Source organism: Mustela putorius, unplaced genomic scaffold, assembly GCF_011764305.1.
Source record: "Mustela putorius furo isolate JIRA1106 unplaced genomic scaffold, ASM1176430v1.1 tig00000580_pilon_pilon_pilon, whole genome shotgun sequence".
NCBI lineage: Eukaryota > Metazoa > Chordata > Mammalia > Carnivora > Mustelidae > Mustela > Mustela putorius.
This window is the reverse complement of record NW_025421423.1, coordinates 13355640-13381985: the sequence shown is the minus strand read 5'-3', so window position 1 is coordinate 13381985 and position 26346 is coordinate 13355640. Positions and strand designations below refer to the sequence as shown.

Genomic DNA, 26346 nt, shown 5'->3' with positions numbered 1-26346 from the left:
CCAGGCTCCTCTGAAAGTTGAACAGGATGTCACAGCGTCCAGAAATAACCTCCAACATTCAGGCTCCAAATTGGTTTCCATTGGTTCTGAGGGTTTCAGCTGAAGTGGTTAAGCTGCTGCTTCTGGATTTCAGGATCAAGAGGATGATTTAAGCGATAATAAAAGCTAAAGGTGACCTCTGCATGGAAGGAGCGGAGAGCACCTCAGAACCCTTCAGGAATGTACCACCTCTGGCAGTGACGGGGCTCTGGAGGGGTGAGCGGGGATGGACAACTGCTGTCTGCCTCCTCTTGCCTCCACTCTGCCACAGGACATTCTCTGAGAAACCATGGGCCTTCGCGGGCTCCCACAACCCACCGGGCAAGTCCTGGTCCCCTGCACAGGGCACACCAGGACCCAGCACCTCTTGTGGTTCGAGCCTCGTTTCTTGGGATGCTCCACGACGCCCAACTCCATGTGGTTTCTCGGGGCTGCTTTTACCCTCGCGAGATTTATGCTTTTGCTCATGTGCTCCTTTGGCCTAAACCCGGGACAAAGAATACTCTCGCCTTGGCCACCCTGCTCAGGGGTAGGCTACTTTTTGCCCTCCTGAGGACAGCAGGAAGGGCCAGGATGGGCTCCCAGAGCAGAGCAAGGGAATCAGTGAAACTGAGATTCAGGCTGCCTGGACCACACCATGGGAACCCAGAGAAGAAGTGGAAGGTGAGAGGGCAGGTGTGTTGGAGGTAATAGAGAGAGAGCTGGCTTAGAGATGTGGATGATATTGCCATATATGAATATGGATGGATTGCTTAGCTGAACTGTTTTCTCTGCAGTAAAATCCAGAAAATAGTACTTGTGCTGATCATTGAGGCCCCAACAAGATAATGGAAATGAGAGAACTCTGTGAACTCTAAATAGCCTTGAACCCACCAGGAATGTGTGGCTCATGATTGACGGCAAGGTAGGGGACAACCTTGGGTCCCAAACAAAACACAGATAGCACTAATGGTGGCTGAGTCGACATCCTGAACTCCTGTGACATCCTTTACAGCTCTGCCTTGCTTTTAGCTGGCTTTCAGAGGGAGGGAATGTTTAAGCTTTCTTCATCACACCTTAGTGTGAAATGCCATTCTGGGCCTTTTCAGATACAAGGATTTGACTGGAGACAGAAGGTTGTAGGATGCTGAGGGTTGTGGGTGCTAAAAGGAAGTCATGATGTGAAAAAAAAGGCAGAGATCTGAGGCATTAGTAGCAAATGGGAACCTCTACCTATGGGTTCCTGGGCCATTTCCCTTGGACACAATTTCTAGCACTACAGTCAGAAGAAGAGTAGGATACAAACAACCATCACTGTGAGATGCCAATATCGTCTGAAAACATGCAGGGACCCCTATATGGGGTTCAATGTGCCCCTCTCAAAAGTATCCTCAATACCTAATCCTCACTATCAGAGAATGTGACCTTATTTGGAGATAGCATCTTTACAGAGATAATCCGGTTAAAATTGTGTCATTAAGTTGGGGTCTAAGCCAATATGAGGGGTGTTCTTATAAAAGGGGGAAATTTGGACATAGAGCCAGATGCACCTAGAAGACAATGTGAAGAGACAGAGAGAAGCTGCCTACCTGTAAGTCAGGGAGAGAGGCCTGGAGAAGACCTTCCCGCATAGCCCTCAGTAGAAACCAACCCGTCATCTCAGACCTCCAGCCTCCAGAACTCTGAGTCAGTACATTTCTGCCCAGTTCGTGGCACTCTGTTAGGACAGCCCTAGGAATCTACTACAGATCATTTGTAACAATCCAGTGGGGGGTGATGGTGGGGGGGGGGCAAGAACCAGGGAAGCCATAAGATCCAAGTTGGGTAGATGTATTCATTGGGTGAAAACCACTGGTGCTAATCTCACACAGCACAATTTGGAAACTTGTGACTTTGATATCACAGGGAACTGAGTTAGAGATGGCCCATTTTGGTTTTCGGTCTTTCTTATGGAATTCTCATGAAGCCCATCACCCATCCCCAGGCTGCCTGGTTTGCGCACACCCCCCACCCTGCTGTTCCAGAGCTAGGTGGACCATGGGGATTGGGAGACCTCTGCAGAGCCGCTCATGGCAGGGGCATGTAGGGGACTCATTGCTGGTCAAAGGTCCTACTGCTCCCATGGCTCACTGCTGCTCCCGAAGTCACAATGGGTGTGCAGCCCTCTCTCTTCATGAGGGGACAAAATTTCACAGCCTTACTCTGTAGACCTCCAGGAACCAGGCAAACGGGACTGAAGGTTGATGCTCTAACTGGAAATACTAGATGCTCTCCACCCAGAGGGGAGGCATCAAGGGTGGAATGACCTCAGTCCAAGCACCAACTCAACACCCAACAGCAGCACCAGATAAAAAGGGTGAAGCTGGCAAAGCAAACTTTTCAACTCAACAAGCATTCATTGGGCATCTATGATGTGCCCATTTTTTTCTCTCCTGGAGCTCAGGGGAACCATGAGCTAGGCTGAAAGTTTCCCTTCCCTGGCTAACCTCAGTGAGAAAGTTAGGAACCAAAGAACGACCCAGCTAGGAGATGTTAGGTGGAAATGAGTGTAGAAGATGGAACCTCGAGAAATTTGCAAGGGAAGAGCATCTAGGAAGGTGGCCATGAAAGGGCCAGGCAAGAGAATGGAGGGAGCCTTCAAAGCAGGGGCTTGGTTAGGAAAGAATTTAGGGAATCTAGGGATAAGTCAGAAACCAGGGCTTCCAGCTAAAGGTTATTCTCACTAACCTCTAACTGAAATTTAGCACCATCTTTAGTTTTGAACATGAGCACAAGCCTCAGGAAAGTCTTTAGCACCCATGACTTTGTCTTCAGTAGAACTCACAGTTACACTCATCTCACATTATAGCTGTTTGAGATAACTCAAAATAACACCTCTGCCCCTCAGTAATTTGAGGTTGGATTGCATATCAGAACTGTCATTGGATTTGCTATAATAGAATAATAAAGTAGCACATTTGTGTCCTACTATTGTTTTCTTGTTTTTCCACTGTATTTCAGATCATCTTTTTAACCCTGTGTCTTTTATTTTGTACATTTCGGCTTTATTCTGAACTGGGTCCACAAGACCACAAAGGGGCACAAGATATAAAAGCAGTTAGGAGCCCAGCTTCCAGTCACTAAGCAGGTTTTGACCCAATGCCACAGGAGGCAGCACACTGAGAATGACAAGAGCACAGCTCCTGTCCTCCAGAAGTTTATGATCGTGTGGGGCAAAGAGACGGGCATTTATACACTTTGCCCCTGTTTTGCTTCCCGCCACTTTATGTCATCAGACCAACTCCAGCACCTCCATTCTGCAGGACTTAGACAAGACGCCTCTTAAGACATCTTTTTGGCACAAATACACATGGCGCAGGAACCATGCGTGAATGAATGGTGCTCTGGGAACAGTTCCAACCCCAGATTAAGGCCTGATTAGGGGCACCTGGGTGGCTCAGTTGGTTAAGCGACTGCCATCAGCTTGGGTCATGATCCTGGAGTCTTGGGATCGAGTCCCATATCGGGCTCCCTACACAGAGGGAGTCCACTTCTCCCCCTGACTTCCCCCCATTTCATGCTATCTCTCTCATTCTCTCTCTTTCAAATAAATAAATAAAATTCTTTAAAAAAAAAAAAAAAAAGGCCTGATTAATGAACCTCTGCACAGACGTGAAGTAACAAGGCTCCTTACCCATGTATCCCTCAGCTCTCGCACATAAAAGGCAAACTCTATCATGGTGTTCTTTCTCTAAAACCCCAGTGCGGCCTTGGAGGTCATTCCAAGATAGTACTATAGATGGCTAACCATTATGGTATACTGGATCAGTGGCTCTCAGAGAGTTTATGTTGTCTCCCAGGCAATGTCTGGAGACATATTTGATTGTCATGATGAGGAACTGGGGGGTGGCAGGGGGGAGGGGGTGTGCTACTGGCATCTACCAGATAGAGACCAGGGATACTGCTAAACATCTTACAATACATGGGACACCCCCATACTGCCAAGAGTTATTCAGTCCAAAGTGTCAGGTCAATAGTGTCACAGTTGAGAAACGCTACGCTGTTTATGTCTGGCGTCCTACTCTCTGAGCAGCTTCTCCAGAGGTTGCCCAGAGAGTTTCAGGGTCAGGAGTCTGTATCACCACAAGCCCTAAATCCATCCATCTGCAGGGAGAGCACCCTTGAGTACTCGCACTGTGGCTCTCTATGACACGGTCACAAGAGCAGCCCAAGCACAACACTAACTGTTGTCTTTAAACCTGATTTCACAATTATGGCTCTGCTATCTCACAGAACCTTGGGCAATCTGAAAATATTTACTAAGGCACCAAAGACCCTTTGGAAATTTCCAGGCAGACAAGACTCAAAGTTGTGCCTGGCTCTTTCGTCTTTAATTAAGGTATCACTGACATACAAGTTTATATTCATTTCAGGGGCACAATGTAATGATTCAATAATTGTGGACACTGTGAAACAACCGCCATGATAAGTCTAGTTACCATCCATCACCACACAAAGTTACAAAAAATATTTTTTTTTTCTTATGTCGAGAACTTTGAAGATTTACTCTCTTGGCAACGTTCAAACATGCACCACAGTATCACTGACTGTAATTATCATGCTGCTCATCACATGACTTCTTTCACAACTAAAGTTTGTATCTCTTGGCTCCCCTCACTCTTTTCACCCAGTCCCCAACCACCTTCCTCCAGCAACCACCATTCTTTTTTTTTTTTTAATTTCTTTTCAACATAACAGAATTCATTATTTTTTGCACCACACCCAGTGCTCCATGCAATACATGCCCTCCTTAATACCCACCACGTGGCTCCCCCAACCTCCCACCCCCTGCCCCTTCAAAACCCTCAGGTTGTTTTTCAGAGTCCATAGTCTCTCATGGTTCACCTCCCCTTCCAATTTCCCTCAACTCCCTTCTCCTCTCCATCTCCCTATGTCCTCCGTGTTATTTGTGCTCTGCAAATAAGTGAAACCATATGATAATTGACTCTCTCTGCTTGACTTATTCCATTCAACATAATCTCTTCCAGTCCTGTCCATGTTGCTACAAAAGTTGGGTATTCATCCTTTCTGATGGAGGCATAATACTCCATAGTGTATATGGACATCTTCCTTATCCATTCGTCCGTTGAAGGACATCTTGGTTCTTTCCACAGTTTGGAGACCATGGCCATTGCTGCTATAAACATTGGGGTACAGATGGCCCTTCTTTTTACTACATCTGTATCTATGTGGTAAATACCCTGCAGTGCAATTGCGAGGTCATAGGGAAGCTCTATTTTTAATTTCTTAAGGAATCTCCAAAGTGGCTGCACCAACTTGCATTCCCACCAACAGTGTAAGAGGGTTCCCCTTTCTCCACATCCTCTCCAACACACGTTATTTCCTGTCTTGCTAATTTTGGCCATTCTAACTGGTGTAAGTTGGTATCTCAAGGTGGTTTTAATTTGAATCTCCCTGATGGCTAGTGATGAGAAACATTTTTTCATGTATCTGATAGCCATTTAGCAACCAACATTCTAAGTTATGTTCCATTTGTTCATTTGTTTTGTTTTCCAGATTCTACATACAAGTAACATTTTCTGGTATTTGTCTTTCTCTGTCTTATTTGACTTAGCATTATAGCCTCAAGGTCTACCCATGTCACAAACGGCAAGATCTCATTCTTTTTACGGCTGAGCAGTATTCCATTGTGTACAGATCATTTATCTATTATTGGGTGGTTTCCATATCTTGGCTATTGTAAATAGTGCTGCAGTGATCATGGAGGTGCACATCTCTTTTTGAATTAGTGTTTCAGATAAAAGGCCAGAAGTAGGATTGTTGGATCATATGGTGGGGTTCTATTTTTAATTTTTTGAGGAACCTCCATATTGTTTTCCACCGTGCCTGCACAAATTCACATTCCTACCAACAGTGCTTGAAAGTTCTTTTCTCCACATCTTCACCCACATTTGTTATTTCTTGCTTTTTGATAACAGCCATTATAAGAGGTACGGGGTGATATATCATTGTGGTTTTGACTAGCATTTACTGATGATTAGTGATGTTGATGTTAGTTTCATTGCATGTGCCTATTAGCTGTCTCTATGTCTTCTCTGTGTCTACTGAGATATTCTGCCCATTTTTAATCAGATTGTCTGCAGGGATTTTGCTGTTGTTATATGAATTCTTTATATATTTTGGATAGTAACTTTTATTGGATATAAGTTTTGCTGATATTTTCTCTCAATTAGTAGGTTGTCTTTTCATGTTACTGATGGTTTCTTTACAGTGCAAAAGGCTTTTAGTTTGATGTAGTCTAACTCAACAACAAAAAAATTGATTTTACTTTTGTTCCCTTTCCTTTTGAAATCAGATCCAAAAAATCATCACCAAGACCAATATCGAGGAGCTTACTGCTTGTGTTTTCTTCTATAACTTTTGTGGTTTCAGATCTGATTTTGAGGTAATTTTGTGTATGGTATAAGATAGTGACCCATTTTCATTCTTTTGCAAGTAGCTGTCCAGTTCTCCCAACATCATGTATTAAGGAGGCTGTCCTCTATTTCAGAAAAAGACATCCAGATGGCAGACACATGAAAAGATGTTCAACATCACTCATCATCAGGGAAATACAAATCAAAACCACAATGAAATACCATCTCACAGGTGTGAGGTGTCAGGATGGCTGAAATTACCACCACAAGAAACAACAGGTGTTGGAGAGGATGTGGAGAAAGGGTTGGAACCCTCTTAAAATATTGGTGGGAATCCACCCTGGTGTAGCCACTCTGGGAAACAGTATGGAGGTTCCTCAGAAAAGCTGAAACTGGAATGATCCAGCAATTGCACTACTAGATATTTACCTAAAGGATACAAAAATACAAATTTGAAGGGTTACATGTACCCCAATATTTATAGCAGCACTATCAACAATAGCCAAACTATAGAGAAAGCCCAAAATGATGTCTATTCCCAGATAAGTGATAAAGATGATGTGGTATGTATGTATGTATGTATGTATGTATGTATGTATGCATTTATAGATAAATGGAATATTATGCAGCCATCAAAAGGGATGAAATCTTGCCATTTGCAACAACATGGATGGAACTAAAGGGTATTATGCTAAGTGAAACAAGTCAGTCAGAGAAAGACAATTATCTTATGATCTCACTCAGATGTGGAATTTAAGAGATACAAGAGAGGGTGATAGGGGAAGGGACAGAAAAAAAAGGGAAAGAGGGAAATGAGCTATCAGGGACTCATAACAATAGAGAACAAACTGAGGGTGGCTGTAGGGAGGTGGTAGGGGATGGGCTAGATGGGCGATGGGTGTGAAGAAGGGCACTTATTATGATGAGCACTGGGTATCATATGTAAGTGATGAATCACTGAATTCTACTCCAGAAACCAATATTGCTACTGTATGCTAACTACCTAAAATTTAAATTAAAAATAATAGTAATTTTTTTAAAAATAGCATTGTCTAGTGGGGAAAAAGAAGTGAGGTTGTTTTTCTGTTGTTTGAATGACTTCGTGTCTTAAAGTGAGGCTGTATTCATGTATTACCCTTTTTTAATTATGTTCAGTTAGCCAGCTTAGAGTACCTCATTAGTTTTTGACATAGTAGTCACCTATTCATTAGTTCATATAACACCCAGTGTTCATCCAAAATGCGCCCTCCTTAATGCCCATCACTTGGCTACCCATCCCCCAACCCCCTCCCTTCTCTAACCCTCAGTTTGTTTCCCAGAATCTCTCAAGTATTACTTAAAATAAAAATAAGGAAATAGTCTTACTTTAAAAAAATAATTAAATTCTATCATTTTCACTGGTCTTGATAATACCAATGGATTCAAATTAGTTGAGGTATCTTTACTATATGATACATGTTCAATTTTTGTCGCTACACTCTACATATTTTTGAAAATAATGTGCATTTGCTTGTTGTTGAAGGCAGGGGGTCTGTATATTACAGTAAATATAACCTATCAATTTTATTCTTCAAGAAAAAAAAGGAGACTGTCCTTTGACCATTGTGTATTTTTGCCTCCTTTGTCATAATTGACCATATATACATGGATTTATTTCTTGGCTCTCTATTGTGTTCCACGTATCTATTGTGTTTCTACACCTCTGTTCTTATGCCAACACCATACTGTAATATAATTTGAAATGAAGGTATATGATGCCTTCAGCCTTGTACCTCTTTCTTAAGATTTCTTTGGCTATTCTGGATCTTTAGTGGTTCTATACAAATTTTAGGATTGTTTGTTCTAGTTCTGTAAAAAAAAAAAAAATGCCATTAGGATTTTTATAGGGATTACACTAGATCAACAGATTGCTTTGGGTAATATGAACATTTTAACAATATTAATTCTTCCAATCCATTGACATGAAATTTCTTTCTATTTATTTGTGTCTCTTCAATTTCTTTTATCAATGTTTTATAGTTTTTGGCATAAAGGTCTTCCATTTCCTTTGTTAAATTTTTTTCCTAGTATTTTATTCTTTTTGATGTGATTGCAAATGGTATTTTTTTCTAAATTTCTCTGACAGTTCATTGCTAGTGTATAAAAATCCAACAGATTTTTCTACATTGATTTTGTACCCTGTAACATTACTGAATTCTTTTATTAGTTCTAACAATTTTTTAGTGAAGTCTTGAGGTTTTCTATATATAAAACCATGTCATCCACAAATAATGACAGTTTTACTTCTTCCTTTCCAATTTGGATGTCTTTTAATTCTTTTTCCTGCCTAACTGCTCTGGGTAAAACTTCTAATACTATGTTGAATAAAAACCACAAGAGTGGGCATCCTAGTCTTGTTCCTGACTTTAGAGGAAACGTTTTCAGCTTTGCATTGTTGAGTATGACATTAGCTGTGGGCTTGTCGGATATGGCCTTTTATTAAGTTGAGCTACATTCCCTCTACACCCATTTTGTTGAGAATTTTTATCATAAATGGATGTTGAATTTTGTCGCATGTTTAACATCTAGTGAGATGGTCTTATCATTTTTATCATCCACTTTATTAATGTGGTATATCACGTTAATTGATTTATGGATGTTGAACCATCCTAGTATCCCTGGAATAAATCCCACTTGATGTATGATCCTTGTAATAAATTGTTGAACTGTGACTGTCTAAGAGGCCTGATTTATTCTTGATAGGTCCCAGTTGTTAATGGTCTATCAAGACCTGTCAGTGTTCCAAAGGGAGGGATCTCAATCAGCACCTGGTTTCAGGCTGATTGGAGACCAGATCCTCAGGCAGCAGCTTTTAAAGTATGCAAATAGGGGTGCATGGCTGGCTCAGTGGGTTACACATCTGCCTTAGTCTCAGGTCACGATCCTGGGTCCCTGGGATCAAGCCCTGCGTTGCATCCGGTGCCCTGCTCAGTGGAGAGTCAGTTTCTCCCTTTCCCTCTATCCCTCTCTCTCCCTAATACCCAAATAAAAAAATCTTTAAAAATACAAATAGAAAAAAATAAAACATGCAAATACATACATCCCCATGGAACCCCAACTGTAAACCCTGCTGGCCTCCAGACCAGGTGATCTGGAGGTGTCCCCTGGGTGACAGTTGCAAAAATCAGAGCTTCAGATGAGTGTATAAGCTCCTTTCTGACAAGTACCAGTGACCTGCAGTGAGGCCAAGGGAGAGCACAAAGATGGTGTCCCCCAGCCTATGCTCTCAGAGAGTCCTTCTGTAGCTTCTCTATGTGTGGCAAACCCGTGGTCTGCCCCTCAAGCTGAAGCTCCAGACAAGTAATGAGCACTTTTCACAAGACTGGGGTTGTGTTTCAATCTGCTGTCTGCGTAGTGCCCTGGGAATGTTGGCCTGTTGAGAACTGTCTAAGTGTTAGAGTTCTGAGGAACTAGGAACATAAGCCCCCCTGGTCACCAGAGTCAGGTGATCCAGAGCATCCGACATGCAGAATGCATGCCCCCACCGGCTGTCACAGGACACAGAAGAGTGCAGGGCTGGAGTGCACTGAGGAGCTTTCATGGTGGCACCTGGCCCTTCTAAACAAGAAAGCCAAGAGAGCAGAAAGGAAACACTTGTCGATTCAGAGAGGCCAGCATGGACTCCGCCACCACAGGCCACCATCAGCTTGAGCTGACGGTCACTTCATGTGCACTGAAGACTGTGACACTCTGGCTTCCAGAAGGTAATGAACCCTCCATGATGTGCTAACAAATGACAGGGCAGCTGGTCAGAAGCCACTGTTCACTGGCTTCCTGCTTGGACTCTGGGAAAGTGGTAGGTGTGTCCTCTGACTCTCAGTCTAACACTTCACCCTCAAAATCCTCAGAGAGAGCAGAAGGAGGGTTCTGGAAATTTCTGAGGAGAAAGAAAAATGACCTGGAGAATCACCAATGGTTTTCCTCTACCCTCTCAGTCCCTGTCACCGGGGGAAAAAAATGGTTTTAAATGTAATGATTTATTTTTAAAGGGGCCAAACCATTACTTCTAAGAGATCAGGTTTTCCGGTCAAAAGGAAACAACATGCAGTTGGTGGCTTGGATAGCAAGGATATAACAAGAAAATTCTGCAGTCGCAAAACTCACATGTGAGCTCTTCAGGGAGTATAAGCCTGTCATCACGGTAGCTCAGGAAACAGTACAAGCCTGTCTGACACGCGCTATTGTTCTGGATGGCCAAGTGGGCCAAGAAGAAAACAGTTACTCCTTTAAGGTAAAAGACACCTAGAGTCTTAACGGCAGACACAACCATAGAAGATACGCCATCTGGAGCAGGCGACAGAAATTTTTCTAGAAGCGGTCATAAAATAAGTATTTCAGGCTTTGCAGGCCACACGGTCTCTGTTCGAACTACCCAAATGTGCTGTCCTAGCACGAAGTTAGCCGTAGACAACATATAAATGAATGGGGATGGCCATGTTCTAATAAAACTTTATTTGTGCACATTGAAATCTGAACTTGACATAATTTTCATGTGTCATGAAATAGTCCTTAAAAGACTGTTTTCCTTTCTTTTATAACTGTAAGAGCCACATACAGATCACAGGTCCTATCCACACAGGCTGCAGGCCCGATTTGACCTGTGGGCTACTGTTTGCTGACCCTTGGCCTAGATAGATTATTGGAATTTCCATTTTTCTTAATTCTGTAGCTGTCATATAAAACTGATTTTCCGGGGTGCCTGGGTGGTTCAGTGGGTTAAAGCCAGCTCAGGTCATGATCCCAGGGTCCTGATATTGAGCCTCCCATCAGGCTCTCTGCTCAGCAGGGAGCCTGCTTCCTCTTCCCTCTCTCTCTGCCTGCCTCTCTGCCTACTTGTGATCTCTGTCAAATAAATAAATAAAATCTTTAAAAAAAAAATTAAATTGATTTTCCTTCTTGTCTCACTGGGATTCTGAAATCACACTAGTTAAAATTGATAAATGAAAAAAAAAAAAAACAAAACAAAAAAACGAGACAAATAAATCAACTATCACAGCACTCGCAACCCAAATACCCAGGCTGGGAATCATCTAGTTGGGGCCACCGAGAGACTCATTCGCAACACACCACCAGGCCCCATCTTACTCAATACAGTAGGAGATCTATGGCTTGCTGAAGGCTCGCATTCCAGTGGTATTTTTAAACCCATTCAGTGTGAGCGATCTCCTTATTTAGACTGTGCAGTTGGATATTATTCAGAGGTTGGGCTGAGGGAGGGGCAGGAGGGGCTGGGAAATGCACCAACTTCTGAAATTCAGTAATTCTCCTCCCGACACACATTAGACCATTTCTTAGTCTCCAGAAAAGACAGGTCAGGTGGATTTCTTGGAAACACGTTAATGTATCGATGAGGTCCTCTCATCCTTCCAATACGTGCCCTCTCTCCCTACAAAAACATGTTACTATTTAAAACCAAGGGGTATCTTCAGAGTCACCGTGGAAGAGTGAAACACAACCCCAGGAGAAGCAGGTTCTGAAATCGGTGGCGGATGCGGTGTGTACTTGAAGGGGATGGGCTCATCACATAAAATATAGGATGTCCAGTTAAACCTGAATGTCAGGTCAACAAGCAATCTTTTAGTATAAAAGTGTGCCCCAGGCCATAACTGGGCACCCTATATTTTTAGTTGCTAAATGTGATGACCCTGGTAGAGGATAGGGAAAAAGGGGGGCCAGCCTAGAGCAGAAGGTAATTACTAGCGGAAAATTAGAATTTGTTAAAGGTCTAGGAGCGGTGCTTATTAGGAAAGAGCTACCCACCAGAGACTGGGAACCCCAGTCTCCTGTTCTGGTTAAAGTTAGGATGCAAAGGGAAGGGCAAGCAGAACGACTTAACATGCCAGTGTCTGAAGAAATTTAAAACCAGTGCTTCTTGGGGGAGTACTGGAGGCTGTCAGAACTGAACACTACCAACTCTGTCGGTGGTTACACAAATCTACACATGTGTTAAAATTCTGAGAAGTAGGGTTACCTGGGTGGCTCAGTCAGTTAAGGATCTGACTCTTGATTTCTGCTCAGGTCAAGGTCTCAGGGTCATGAGATCAGGCTCTGCGCCGGGCATGAGCCTGCTTAAGATTCCCTCTCCTCTCTCCCTCTGCTGCGTGCTCCTCAAAAATGTATACTTCAGAACGGTGACATGTGCTCTGTTAATTGTCTTTTAAAGAGGGCTTTCAGTTGTTACGTCTATGGAGAATTCACCAGTTCCTCAAGCAAGCTGCATAAGGAGCTGATTTAAGTAGCTGTCCTGACTCTAACCCAAGACTATGGTTCTCCTACAAGGTCCCCATCCCCAAAGGCCCACAAAGGGTTTCTGACAGGCCCACCTACAAATCTGCCCAACATGCCTAAGCCTATCTACATCTCACTCAGCTTCCCACTGTTAACACTACCACCCCAGCACCTTCTCATACGCCTGACAATTACATAAAATACGCTGTGAAAAGCAGAAGTGGCAAGCTGGTGGCCCAGGATGGGGGCTGGCAGGGGGGCACTGGGATGGGAAATGGATCCAGCCCACACTGCGTTAAAATCTCATTATGTTAGGTTTGGCCCACACAGTGTTTAAATCGCTGTGAACATTTAAACATCAACAGACTTCCTTCAAAAGCTGGATCTCCAGGTTTTCTCTTGAAAAAGCGGAAGATCCTGGGCACGTGTTCCCACAAAGTACCAATCAGCTAGGGCTGCGTGCCGCCTATCCCTGAAAAGCACCCACTCTGTCTGGGTCACCACAACCCCAAGAACTGGACATCTTCACATTTTCAACCTGGCATCCGTACACATCTGGGTTTTTAACACCAGGCATTCGGCCGGGTGTCGGGCCCATGAAAAGCTCTCAGAAGCTGGGAGACCCCTCTTCCCTTCCCCTAAAAAATGCAACAGGATGCAGTTGCCACATCTTACTTGCTTTTAGAGCTCTGGGGTTCCCTGTCTCCCTACAGGGGAGATGTTCCACGCCTGCCCTTCCAATGCTAAGCCAGTCTAACTTCCAGCTTTTCTCTGTGGACCCAGGTTTAGGGAAGACAGACAGCTGGAATCATCTAGAGGTCGTAGCAGCTGACATGTCCAGACACAGATGATGGTGGAAGGTGGAGGGGAGGGGGTCGCCGAGCCTTCGAAATTACTTTCCCCGTCACCTCCTCTTCTCTGTATTGTCAGAATGAATACTTCCTCTTCCTTCTCCCTTCTCAGCTCCAATACTGCCCAGGTATCTCCCATTCTCCCTCCAGCGTGAATAAGGATGAGGGTGATCAGGCTACTAGAGTCTTACTTCTAGTAGTTGGTGGCAGTAAAGCATACATCCTAGCCTCCAGGCTCTGCCCTGGCTTTCGACGCATCCCCACCGGGACTTAACCCGCCAATTGTTAAATATCCTTCCGCTTCAGTTGTGAGTTCTATTTAATGAACAGCACCGTGTGTTGGACACAGACGTTCAGACTCTGCTATTCATGAACAAGGCTGGCTGCAAAGCACCTGGTAAAGAAAAATGGGGCCCTCGGGTTAGGGTCACTCGCAATAGCTTCAAGCTTTTCAGATTTTTTAAAAAATGATCTTTCTTTTCCCCCCAGCTTTATTGAAGTGTGATTGACAAGTAAGAATTGTACATATCTACAGTATACATGATGTTTTGATGTTTCGATATACACTACAAAATGATCATCACAAACAACGTAATATATCCATCACCTCAAATAGTTGCGATTTGTGTGCATGTGTGTGTCTGTGTCTGTCTGTGTGTGATGATAACACAGGAGACCTACTCTCTTAGCAAGTTTCCAGTATATAACACATTATTATTAACCTTAGTCATCATGTTATACATTAGGTGTTCTGAACTTACTCATCTTCTAATTAAAGTTGTAGGCTTGATTAATTGTTGGGCACAGCAAAGATGGCGCTGGCCTGCCTTCTCTTCGGGCTAGAAAAGGCGCCCCCATGGCAGTATTGGCGCCAACGTGGCGGTTCCGGCTCCGCATATCTCTGATATTTCCTCCTCTCGCCCAACACACCCTACCCAGTTACTGACTACGTAACCAAACCCCATAGGCTCTCTCCCCGCTGACCTCATTTCCCATCCCCTACCCAATATAAGCTGCAACCCCGCTCAATAAAGTGAGATCCTGCTTCGACAGATCCCCCGAGCCTGGTGTCGTTCGTTAATGCACCTGGACTCGCCACACTCGCCATCCCGCTCAGCCCCAAGGGGAGCTACCGGCTGGCCCGGACGCTCTCCTCGTGCCTGTCGGCCTGCAAAACCTACCGGAGTCCGACAATTAATATCTTCCCTTGGCCCCACCTCCCAGGCCTTAGTAAAACCCATTACACTGTATATTACTATAAATTTGACTTTTTTTTTTTTTTTTAGATCTCATGTATAAGCGAGATCACACAGTATTTGTTTCTCTGCATCTGGTTTACTTCATGTAACATAATGCCTTTATGGTCCATCTGTGTAGTCATACATGGCAGAACTTCCTTTTTTAAGGCTGAATAATATGCCATTATAATACATATCACATTTTCTTTATCCATTCATGGGACAATGGACACGTGGGTTTTTCCATGTCTTGGCTATAATAAATAATGCTGCAGATATGTCCTCAAAGTAGAGAGTCTATTTCCTCCAGAGCTACACCCAGTTGGATTGCTGGACCACATGGCAGGTCTATTTTTAATTTCTTGAGGAACCGCTCTACTCTTCTCTGCATTTCAGACCTTAGCTGCCTCACGGCCCCACTGGAACAAGGAAACTTCTGCACCACTTCCCACCCCGTTAGAGGCGGCAGGTATTATCAGCCCATGTTGACAAATCAGGCCATAGAAACTCAGTGTTTGAGACTGACCAGAAGCCCCATAGAGAAGGTTCTACGCCTCTCAGCCAGGAGGCATCTCTCCTAGATCCCAGCCTCTCTCACACATCACAGACAGCCCAGGCATACTCTCAGAGCTGCCCAAATCCTAGAGCCCTGTGTGCTAGTCACTGGCCTCAAAGTTGTCACCATTTTTGCTCAGACGCAGAGAGAGATCCCTCACTTACCACTAAAGGGGTTAACTTTTCAAGCATGTGTTTTTCTCTGAAGAATAACATTTTTTATAACCCTCAAAGTTTTAAGTTTCAGCTCTGAATTTAAAAATAAAGTGAATACTCAGATGACTGGTTATAATTTAGAAGTAGGGGGGGAAATCCCACCCACCTAGAATAGGAAGAAGACCAGTATAATTCAGCAAAAAAGTAAGGGCAGCTTTTACAAATGCTCTGAAGACATCTGATGGGGCAGACTGTCAAGAGCCTAGGAGCCCTCAGGGTAATGAACTTGGCTGCTCGGTAGGGGATGATAGGTAGAAGGATGCGTCCTGAGGTCTGGCCCACAAACTTCTCATCTACACCTAGAGCTTTTATCTTGGGGACGCATATGGATTTTCTTTCCACTCCATCTTATGCAAGGGAAAGGTACTGTGTTCCCTGTTCCCATCTTCTGCCTGAACTCATGTGATGCAACAGAACCGCTGATCTTAGGGTCAAAGACTAACCCCACAGCATTTTTTAATATATGTTCAAGCATTAAGTAAATAGACTCTAGGCTGTCTTTATCTGTCTCTCTCGTAATAATCTTTTGAAGATTTTAATCCAACGAGAAACGAAGGGAGAAAAAAAATGACATAAGAATTAACCCAGGGCCATGTAGCTCCAACGCACACCGCCCCACACAAACCTCTGCTTCTGCTGGCATTTCCTGTCAGAAATAGGTCTCAGCTGTGCAGTGTTCTCCCAAACCCACAGCACTCATGTGCGAACATTCCTCGGCAAAGGATCCCGTGCTGGGCGGCCATCACCCACAATCCTATCCATGTTCTCTTGGGCCTTGTCCTGTACAGGGGTGGCCTCTGTGACTGGAGCTTCAGGACAGAGAAGAGCCTGGGTGAGGCTGACTCCTTCTGTACATGAAGGGTTGGTTCAGAAGAGGGGCGCTACAAGGAAGGATGAAAGAAGCCTCCACGACAGCTTTGCGAGAATAAACTCCTCTTTGAAAGCCCAGTGACAAGCTATGCCTGTGTGCACGCAGACTGGCTTAAGAGAATCATTAACCATCATTGAGTAAATGAGTCTCAGTTGCGGCTTGTCCTGGCAGCCCCCACTGGAGTTGCCCACATGAGAAGCAGCTGTATGAGGAACCAGGCGTGGGGGGCGGTGGAGGGGCTGCCACCAGGCTCCATGGCCTGATCTGCTATGGAACCATCTAGAGCACTGTACTAGGTACCATGTACCCCTCAGTGTCTTCCCACGGTAGGTTGGCTATCGACTGCACTGCATGACTTCTTGTCTCACTGAGGTGCCCCCTCCGGGAATTTGGTGGCCCATGGTTTTAATCAGCCAATCCCAAGCATACCTTTCAAACCAGTGTCTTCAAGTGACCAACAGATAGAAACTTCCCTATATTTAAATCAGTTAAAGCAACTACCCAAACAGAGACCTCTTCTTGATCAGCCACTTGACATGAGAGGAACATGCTGGATCACTTTCAAACAGAGCTTTGTTCAGGCTCCCGCTGATCATGACTGAATTGATCTTTTATTCTACTTTGCCTCTTGAAGATATCCACAGCACACAAACTCCTGGACATGTCACAATGGGTATGAGGCACAGATCAAGACCCAGGCTGCCATCTTTCTTGACCATTCATCTTCTGTCCCTTTGCAGGTGTGCTCCACTTGTGTTCCCCAAAACAGCAGCTGCAGCTGGGAACAGCATCTCCTGGGAACTCGTTAGAAACGCAAGTTCTCAGGCCCCACCCCGGGGCCTACAGAATCAAACATGCTGCCAGGGGGTTGCCTTGCAAGCTCTCAGGGGATCTTAATACACTAAGGTTTGAGAATCACTGTTCTACACCTTACCTGGCAAACTGTCTGTGCCCAATGGCAGTTGCCGCTATTACTAGAAGTCCTAACCCCTGCTGGGTCTCCCTAGGTTGTTCATTATGTGAGGCTGGTAATAAATTGATATCATATAAACACCCTGGGTGATTTATGTGAGGGGCTCAGACATGTATACCTTGTTCCTAAAGATTCCTCTAGAACAGGAATTTCCCATCTCAAGATACTGATTGTCTAAAATTTTTCTGTTAATTTTGAGAGAGCAATCACCCACCCAGATGTGAATATTCTGGGTTACAAAAATGTTAGTGATTACCAAAAGCTCACTTAATGTCAAAAGATACAGCAAATGCGCACTGTTTTTCCAACAGTCCAAACATTTGGACAACAAACTCACAAAACCCTGGTGAAAATACACCCTGATTTTGTAACATTATGAAACACCGAGAGGGTGCTGGCCGTACTAATTCACAGTATCCTTACGAAACCCAAATAAGTCCATGCATAAGAAAAGCACATCATAAAGTTCAAAGCTCTACCTACATCTGGAGGTCATAAAAGGTTGACCTGTTGACCCAAAGGAATTTTGTTGTATCCACAATTTTTTTTAAAGTTTTGAAACTAGTTCTTTCTTAAATGGGAGATCCCACATTTTTAAGAAGCAGATTTCCCACTTCTCTAGATAGATAAGTGGACGTAACAACATAGAACTCACTTGCATTCTCACGTGGTATAAATTCACTGGATCCTAACCAAAGAGCGGTGTCTGCTCTCCAGATCCTCACTGCTGCCCCCCAGCCTCCATGTTACATGTTGGCCCCTGGAGCCTTTAAATCTGCAACTCCTATCCACCATAAACAATCCTTTTCACTGTTATTAGTGGTATCCTTCTGCACTGGAAATGCTCAATACCTACTCTGTTCATTTGAATTTCCCAGTTTGACAAAAATGTTGAAGTTAACAGAATTCATCTTCCATTCTTAGTGTCCATTTTCTGTTTAAAGATCCATGAGGTATGATTCAATGATTCACTTGTAACTAAAGACTTTGGCGTAGTGCTTTCTGAGTCCTTGCTCTGAGCTCCCATGAAATTTCTCAAATAACCTTCACACACAACAATTCCATGAGATAGGTATTATCATTATCTCCATCTTACTGATGAGGAAAATGAGGGACAGTGAGGTCATACAGATACTAAGAGAAAAGCCAGGACTCGAGCCAAGGCTTTCGGACACCAGAAACCTTGCTTGTAACCAGTCAGACCGTGCGAGGCGCTACCAGCCCAGGGAACCACTGTCTCCATGCATCAGAGCCCATTTGCTGTCTCCATCAATGTCACACCACCTGATGACGGATGTCACACCACATAATGATTATCGTCAAGCGAGTTGAACAACATTCCCAAAAGGGATCCGTGATGAAATGTGGGTAGTTCAAACGGCCAACAGCAGGGGTCCCAAAAGTGCTGGGCAGCCCAGAAGAAATATAGAAGCACCAGTACCGAGCCCTGGTTTCCCTTAAATACGGACAAATCATAACCCACAAGCCCCGCTGCTTGGCTTTTTTTATGAGGACTTTTTAGTGATGACTGCTATTCTTTCTCAGGGCTCTTGCCAGAGCAGCGGCTCTTTGTCCCAAGAGACTAAAGCCTGAAATACTCAGAGGTCCAGATAAGGGGCCAGAGAGGTGGGTGTATGACCTTGCACATGTACAAGGGACCTGTACAGGGATGGTCCCTGCAAGAATCGGAGTTTTTGTTTTGGTTTGGTTTATTGTTGTTGTTATTGTTGTTTTTACTGAAGGGTTTGGGGTTTGGATCTCTAAATGCTCTGAGGGGTCCCTGACTTGGGAAGTTGGACTGGGCTGGATCACGTGTAAATGGCAGCCAGGACTTCTGCCCAGGCTATGCAGACCAACCTAAGTGGCCTGGATCAAATGCAGGCTGATTGGCACCCTGGTCCCTGGTCCCACACCGTAACCCGGGTGGTATTCTAGGCCTTATCATTTCAAGGAAAGAAGAGGTACTGAGATGTGAATCCAAGGAAATGCCAAGGAAATGCCAAATGTGTTTCTCTGCAAGTGCACGCGGGGCCAACCTAAGCCACCCACCCACATCCAGGCCTTCTCAGGACAGAGAATGGGATCAAGTGGGAGCCCCAGACCCACTAAGTGTGTGTGAGTTTCAAGACGGTGGCAGGGAGCCCCAAGTGAGATCCCCAGAAGGGCAGACTTCACGGAGGCACTTCCAGGCCCACATACCCACAGGCTCATCCCTCTCCTCCTGCCCCTAGCTCAGGAGGACTCTTGTGGAGCTCCCACGCTCATCGGCGTAGGCCTTCCAAACCAGATGTGTCGCTAACACAAGGACTGGGAGTCAGGAGAGACTGGGCTTAATACAACTCTCCCACATCTCTCTGGGTGAGCTTGGATAGCTCTGTATCCTCACTTGTAAAGTGAAGATAATGCCGCACACAGCTCAGAATTAAGGTAACCTACGCAGGCGTCTGTATATTGTAAATCAGCATAGAGATGCAAAAGATCGTTTTCATTATTCCACAGAGTGGGTTCTCACGAAATGACAAAAATTCTCTAAAAAGCATGTGTAGGTTGGGTTGGCCTTTCATATTTGTGACCATGCTTATGCTGGTCCCTGTTAGAGGCCGAGACCTTGTCCACATGGCTCTGTGGGCTACTGCACATGCTGACCTCTGCAACATATACTTATCTTCCCACATGCCCAAGGAAGACTGTCTTTCTCAAGGATGCAGACGTAACATCCTCTCCCGAGGCTGATTTCCAATGAGACTCCATAGCTTCTCTCCCAAGAGAGTGTTACTCACTCAGTTAGAAAGTACATCAGATATTTCCATGCACTGAAACCCGGCTTGGAAGACTCTCAAAAGGATGTGAGCCTCCCAGTTTGTCTTGGCCTTTCCCAGTGCTACTCAATCAGTCTGCTTCTCCCTTGTTGGCTCCCACTGGGGCTGTTGGAACCACCTGCACTGGAATGTGCCCCCAGGAAAAGCAGAAGCTGCCACCATCTTGGGAGTAGCAATTCAGGACAGGAGTCAATACGGGGGCTCCAGCGCTCTGAAGTGTTGGTTCAAATCCTGGCTTTGACACTCTCTGTTCATGTTGGGCTCTTTCTCTGCAAAATGCGGATAATACAGCATTTCCTGCCTCATCAGTTTGTTAGTATTAAATGACATAGTGTGTGTTGAAATGCCCTTTAGTCTCATTATTGAGTTTGTGCCTTTAGCTACTGACTGAACCTCTTCATGCTTTTGGCTTTTCCTTTCTCATATTAAGTGTTCCAGATGAGTAATAAACTAACAAGAAACCAATAAATGCCTCCTGCTAATTAGGAAGGTTATTATGTTATATGTGATTTGACCCAGTCTTCAGGACTTGCTCCAATGCCTCCTCTCCGGGGAATGTTCTGCAACTCCTAGAGGCTGGTTTCCCTGCTCACGTGAGTGGCTCATTTGCATAAGTAATTGTTTGTGTTTCTCCTTTAGATTATTAAAAACTTAAGGTTAAAAAAAAAAAGCCGATCACACAGTGCCTTGCTGAATAGATGATGTTCAATAAATGGCAATTGTATCATTACTCCCCAGAATTATTATTCACACTCATTCTGCTATACAAGCCCTCTGCTCTGTCCTGATATTATCACTTTGGAATGTCCCACAGGTGGAAGGGAGCAGAGAAAGTTGCCAAAGATGGACCTGCTCTTCTTTTGCAAGAGGTAGGATGAGAAATCCATCTTTTCTCATTGATCAGGCTCTGGGTTCAACTGGAAGATTCCATTTAAAGTACCACAGTTTCTGAGTATTTCATTCCAGTGGGGGTGGGGGAGAAATCCCAGATGACCATGTGGCAAATGGGTCACAGGACATCTGTCCTCTCAGGATGTAAGTATGTAAAAGGTAGTATCTTTCCTCTGAAGGATGAAACGTGGGGACACTGACGTTTTGGTGTTGATAGTGCCTTTCCAGGGGAGGCATGCCGTGAGGACCCAGGGAACGAATGGATGGAGGAATCCTCAGGTGACAGACCTGTGCCTGAAGCAGCAGGAGGAACTGATGCTGGACACAGCCCTGGCCTTTGTCAGAATTAAAAGGGAAAATGTAAAAAGTTGTTCAGGCTCTGTGCTCCAGAGGTCCTGTCTCCATGCCTCACGGGACACAGCGTTGCTATAGATGGGAATGGGGATTCAGGAGCTCAAGGGCTCTGCCTCCAAACCATCTAATGACAACCACATGCCAGGTACTTCACGTGTCTCAGAGCTAAACCTTGCGAGAAGCCCACGAGGTAGAATGCATGAGCTCACTGCACAGACGAAGGAACAGCAGTCCAGACTAAAGACTGCCCAGGACCGCTCAGCCTAGAATCCTCGTCTCTCTGTTCCGCTGCTTAGGGAGGAGCCCAGGTTGGTGAAGAGGTAAGGACTTGTGCTCGTTCTCTTTCTCATTTCCTGACATACTGCAGGAGTGCTAGGCTCTAGAGGAAGGCTTAGGACGTTCCTCCTGACGGTCCCCTGAGAACTCTAGGAAGGTGGAAGAGAGAGGGAGCATTTGCCAGATTCGGAGAGTGTGCCCTAGGCCAAAGCATAGCATAGAACTATTTACTGATACGGTCATCAAGACCCGCTGACCTCTCTCCTTTCTTAAGTCTCTCCCTGTGTGTCACACACACACAGTTAGTGTATCCAAACCAATAACAACAGGTATTAATTGAAACTGATACAGTCATGAGAATCATCAACATCTTCCCGGGTCCAGGACGAGCTCAATTCCACACCTGAACAGGCACAAGTATTTGTCTTTAAACGTATCATACACTCAAGAGAATTCCAAAAAGACTGGCGCAGTCTTTCTTGAAAATCCACCGGCTTCCTCCCGGGATTACCCAAGCCCCTTTGGAAAGGGGTGGCCCCAGCATTAGCTGCTACTGACTCCCCATTCAGAGAGCAAGTCCTTTCATAAGGCTCAGCTGTTCTCAGGCATCCAGGAAAGCTGTTCATGCAAAGGCAGAAAATGTGACAACTGTTGGAAACCCTCACACAGGCTAGGAGCCACTGAACCGCCTCTGGAGCGGCCACTTCGGGGCGGTTAAAGCCGCCCATTATTCAGTTTACATAAAACACCCAGCAGCTACATGGCACGAGTAAGTGAATATCTCCATTCTTATCAAGTTTGACAGGACACACTGGCCACACTGCCTCGCCACTAGCTTTAGAAACCGTAAAATAACTTCATTAACCATCCAAATATACATGCACAGAGGGAAAGGGAAAAGAGAAAACAACAACAACAAAAACAACAACAAAACAGCCTTCCTTAGTTCTGAAGGACCAAGTTCAAAGATTGCCCAATAGACCAACCCCCCCCCCCAAAAAAACCATAGCATTTCAACACTGCCGACAAATGTCCCTCCCATTTCAGTGGTCAAGTCTCTAAGACATTTAAAATGTGAAGACATTGGTAAAGACGGTCCCAGTGCCCTGGGAACCATATCAAACGATTCTTTTAAAGAAAAAAAAAAAGGCCTACGTGCATTTTCCCCATGAAGAATCTGTCCAAAGATTTTGAAAACACTTTAATATACTTCGTTTCCAAAACATTACACACAATTTCTCTGACAGATTTATATGTGTTTCCAGAGAACTCTTGGACCAAAAAAAAAAAAGGTACTTAGGTAGAAGAACGTCTGGAGATTCTTTTAGGCCAATATGTGAACAGACCTCTTTTAATTGTTAATATTTCATACAGCAGCAGTAATCATTCCCTCATCTGCGAAGGAGATATATAATCCAGCTGCGGTGGCTCCAGTAAAAATACCACATCTGCGGATCGTTGGCAACACTGAGGCAAGATTGCTCAAATCCACACAGTCCCAGAAAGTTCTCCTTTTTCACTCGAGATGCACAAGGGTACACTTTTCCAAAAGTGCATGTAAACTTGGCCAAAACTGGTTGCTCCTTCCTATGCTGAAAATAGGTTTCAGATTGTCCACCCCAGGGAAAAGAAGGATGCTCTCTTGGAATATTATGCCCAGGACCCAGATGCTCTAAGTAGTTCCCAGACCACCTCCAGGATGGAGGCTAGTGCCAATGTCCTTGTCAATATCAGAGAGAACAGGGAAAATGAACACCCCGGGTTTCAGGGAGGAGGTTTTACGCGGGGCTGGTCTAGGGGCTGACTGCTGGTTTCCCACTTAAGAGACCGAACAGCTTCCTCAGGAAGGGTGGCAGCCACTGTTCTGGTCGCCGTTTTCTTGCTTCTCCAGTGTATGCAGTCAGAGTAGGACCGATCACTGGGTGACTTGATATTCCAGGAATCGCCCCACCCCCACCCCCATGCGTCTGGTCTTTTCCCAAAGCCCAGTAGCAAGCATCTTATTTCTAAGCCAGTCTTCCACATTCAAATCCCCAGCCCAAAGCGCGCCCTGGGGATTTCTATCCACAGACGTCTACAAGAAAAAGCAGCGTAGTTGAGCTTTGACAGACTTTTATCCCCCAAACACATGCCCGGCGGCTACTGTGCTGGAATGTCGATGGCCCCGAAACACTCGGGGTCCCCTTCCATCCCAGACAATAGAGCAAGAAAATAAAATGAAAGTGGACTTACTGCTATGGCTTGCAGCCTTTCCTTGTGCAACTCCGCCTCTGCCATCCTGGAGAAGGGCACACGGGGAGGGGGAAAAAGAAAGAAAAACAAAACACACGCTGTAGTCAACCCACGGAAATGGATGGGCACCCCGGGGCGCTGCGCTAGAAGCTCAGGGGAGAGCCGAGGGGCGGCCGGGGGTCCGCTTGGGGTGGGGGGGTGGGTGGCGGGTAGAGCTGTGCGCACGGCTGGCTCGCCCCGGCTCAGCCTCCGGCCCCCGCCCGCCCAGCCGCCTGGATGCGCCCCAGCGCCGCCGCTAACTGCAGCTCCCGGCCGCGGCCGGCCGCGCCAGTCGGGGACGTGGGCCACGGGCAGCCGCCGGGAGGGCGCGCCCGCCCCGCGCTGGTCCTCCGCCCTGACGTCTCGGCGCCTCGCTCCGCCCCTGGGATGTGGGGGACCTGCAGCCACCGCCCCCGCTCCAGTGGCTCTAGCCGGCCAGGAGACGCCGGGCTGTCGCCGCAGGGGAGTTGGGGTCCCCAGGCGCCGACGGGAGCGCGCGCGGTGGGCACCTGGGGCGCGGGCGCAGGGCGAGCGGCTGGGGCGCAGGGCTGGCTCCGGGGTGGACGGGCGCTCTCTGGAGTCTGAGCAGGGCAAGGTGGCGCCAGTGCCAGCCAGCAGAGGGGCCTCTGGCAGAAAGCGGGCCCCAAGCACGTGCTGTGACGTGCGGGCTGTGGCCGCCGAGTGTTCTGGCCGCCTTCTAGCTTATGCCAGATGCTTGGGCTCCACGTGGGGACATTTCCAGTAGGGTAGGACTGCCTCGCCCACATGCCTTAGATGACAGGGTGCTCAGAGGTCACGTGGGCCGCGGCCAGGGTATATAGCTCAACACTGGCCACCTACCTCTCTGTATGCCAAATGTGGCTCAGAGAGACAACAGAGAGTTTGCAGTGTCCGTTGCTGGGCTAGGTGGGGCTTGACAAATCAGTGAAAATGCCAGCAACTTGCCTACCCACTCTGAACCTCAGTCTCCTCATCTGAAAAATGGAATGTCGTCAGTGATTAATGAGATAAAATATATGAAGGTGCTTTGTAAAGGGCAAGCTGTTTCTATCATTATCCTGTGACATTTTGGGCTGAAACTCAGAGTCTTTACTTCTTTACACAGGCTCTGAAAGGAAAAGCAAAATCAGGTCACTGAAATACTTCACTATTCCTTTAAACCGTACTAAAGTGCATCTTTTGTGACCAGCCCTGGGCTGAATGTGAGAGATGGATAAGACCAAGTCCAAAAGGAAATAAAGGCTAAATACAAACAAAATACCTCTTAACCTTCAGGACACTCACAAGTAAACTTTCCTCCATAAAATGAAATAATAAACACTGAAAGAAATGAAACAAAACAATCCTACCTCTTTAGACCCTTGATGATTCTATAAATGCAGGACTTGAAAGGCTTTTTAAAAGGTATGCACTTTGAATTTCCCCAAATCACCTCTTTCCTGGGCAAATTCTTGCAATTCAACTAAATTGCTTTTTCAACTTTCACAGAGGTTTTACCTGTCATTTGATGAGCAATTACTACTCTGCCCGAACACTGAAGTCATCACCAAAACAGCTTTACTGATTGATTGTTTTCTCTTCCTTTTCATAAGGGGTGTAGGTGGAGTTATTTGTGTCATAAATCCAAGCCAGTGCTCGAGTCAACATCCCACTCCAATTTATCCAGAAAGTCTATTTTCTGGCTAAGATCTATCACTTCCTTCCTTCCTTTCTTTCTTTTTTTAAGATTTTATTTATTTATTTATTTGACATAGAAAGACACAGCAAGAGAGGGAACACAAGCAGGGGGAGTGGGAGGAGGAGAAGCAGGCTTCCTGCAGAGCAGGGAGCCCAACGTGGGGCTCGATCCCAGGACCCTAGGATCAGGACCCCAGCCGAAGGCAGACGCTTAATGACTGAGCCACCCAGGCACCCCAAGATCTATCACTTTCTTCAAACACTTCATTTTCTCTTCACTTCCAGCACTAGCTCCCGCAGGTCAAGTTCTTTGCAGGGTGTTTGCTCACAAATAAACCCAGCTGTCATTGCTTTGGCAGACTGACTGTGTACCCAACAATAGGAGAGAATAACAAGATGAGAAAAGTGAGACCCGTGAAGCTGACAGTTCCAGCCAGAGTCATAACGCTGAGACTTAAACTCAGGTCAGACTTCCAGAACTCATGCTCCTCCTCACTCAGCACCAGGCTCAGCCAGTGATAACAGAGGTAGGACAGGCCCCCGAAATCAACAGGTAATGAATAAGAAATGGTCCTCCCTTGCCCCAGCTATATAGATATTAAAAGGGAATAGAGGAGCACGATGTAAATGGACTTAATGTCACTGGACTGTAC

General features: G+C 45.6%; 1 protein-coding gene across 4 annotated transcripts in view; it reads right to left on the bottom strand.

Moving 5' to 3' along the window:
• Window positions 1–26346, bottom strand: part of PALM2AKAP2 (PALM2 and AKAP2 fusion) — a 446433-nt gene that overhangs the window by 301759 nt on the left and 118328 nt on the right. For 2 of the 4 annotated variants that reach the window (XM_045081684.1, XM_013053849.2), the window contains exon 2: window positions 23978–24023. In XM_045081684.1, the coding sequence (XP_044937619.1) occupies window positions 23978–24023 (46 nt within the window). Of the gene's footprint in view, window positions 1–23977; window positions 24024–26346 lie in introns of those variants that run through there. The other 2 variants (XM_013053842.2, XM_013053844.2) reach the window with 1 other exon arrangement.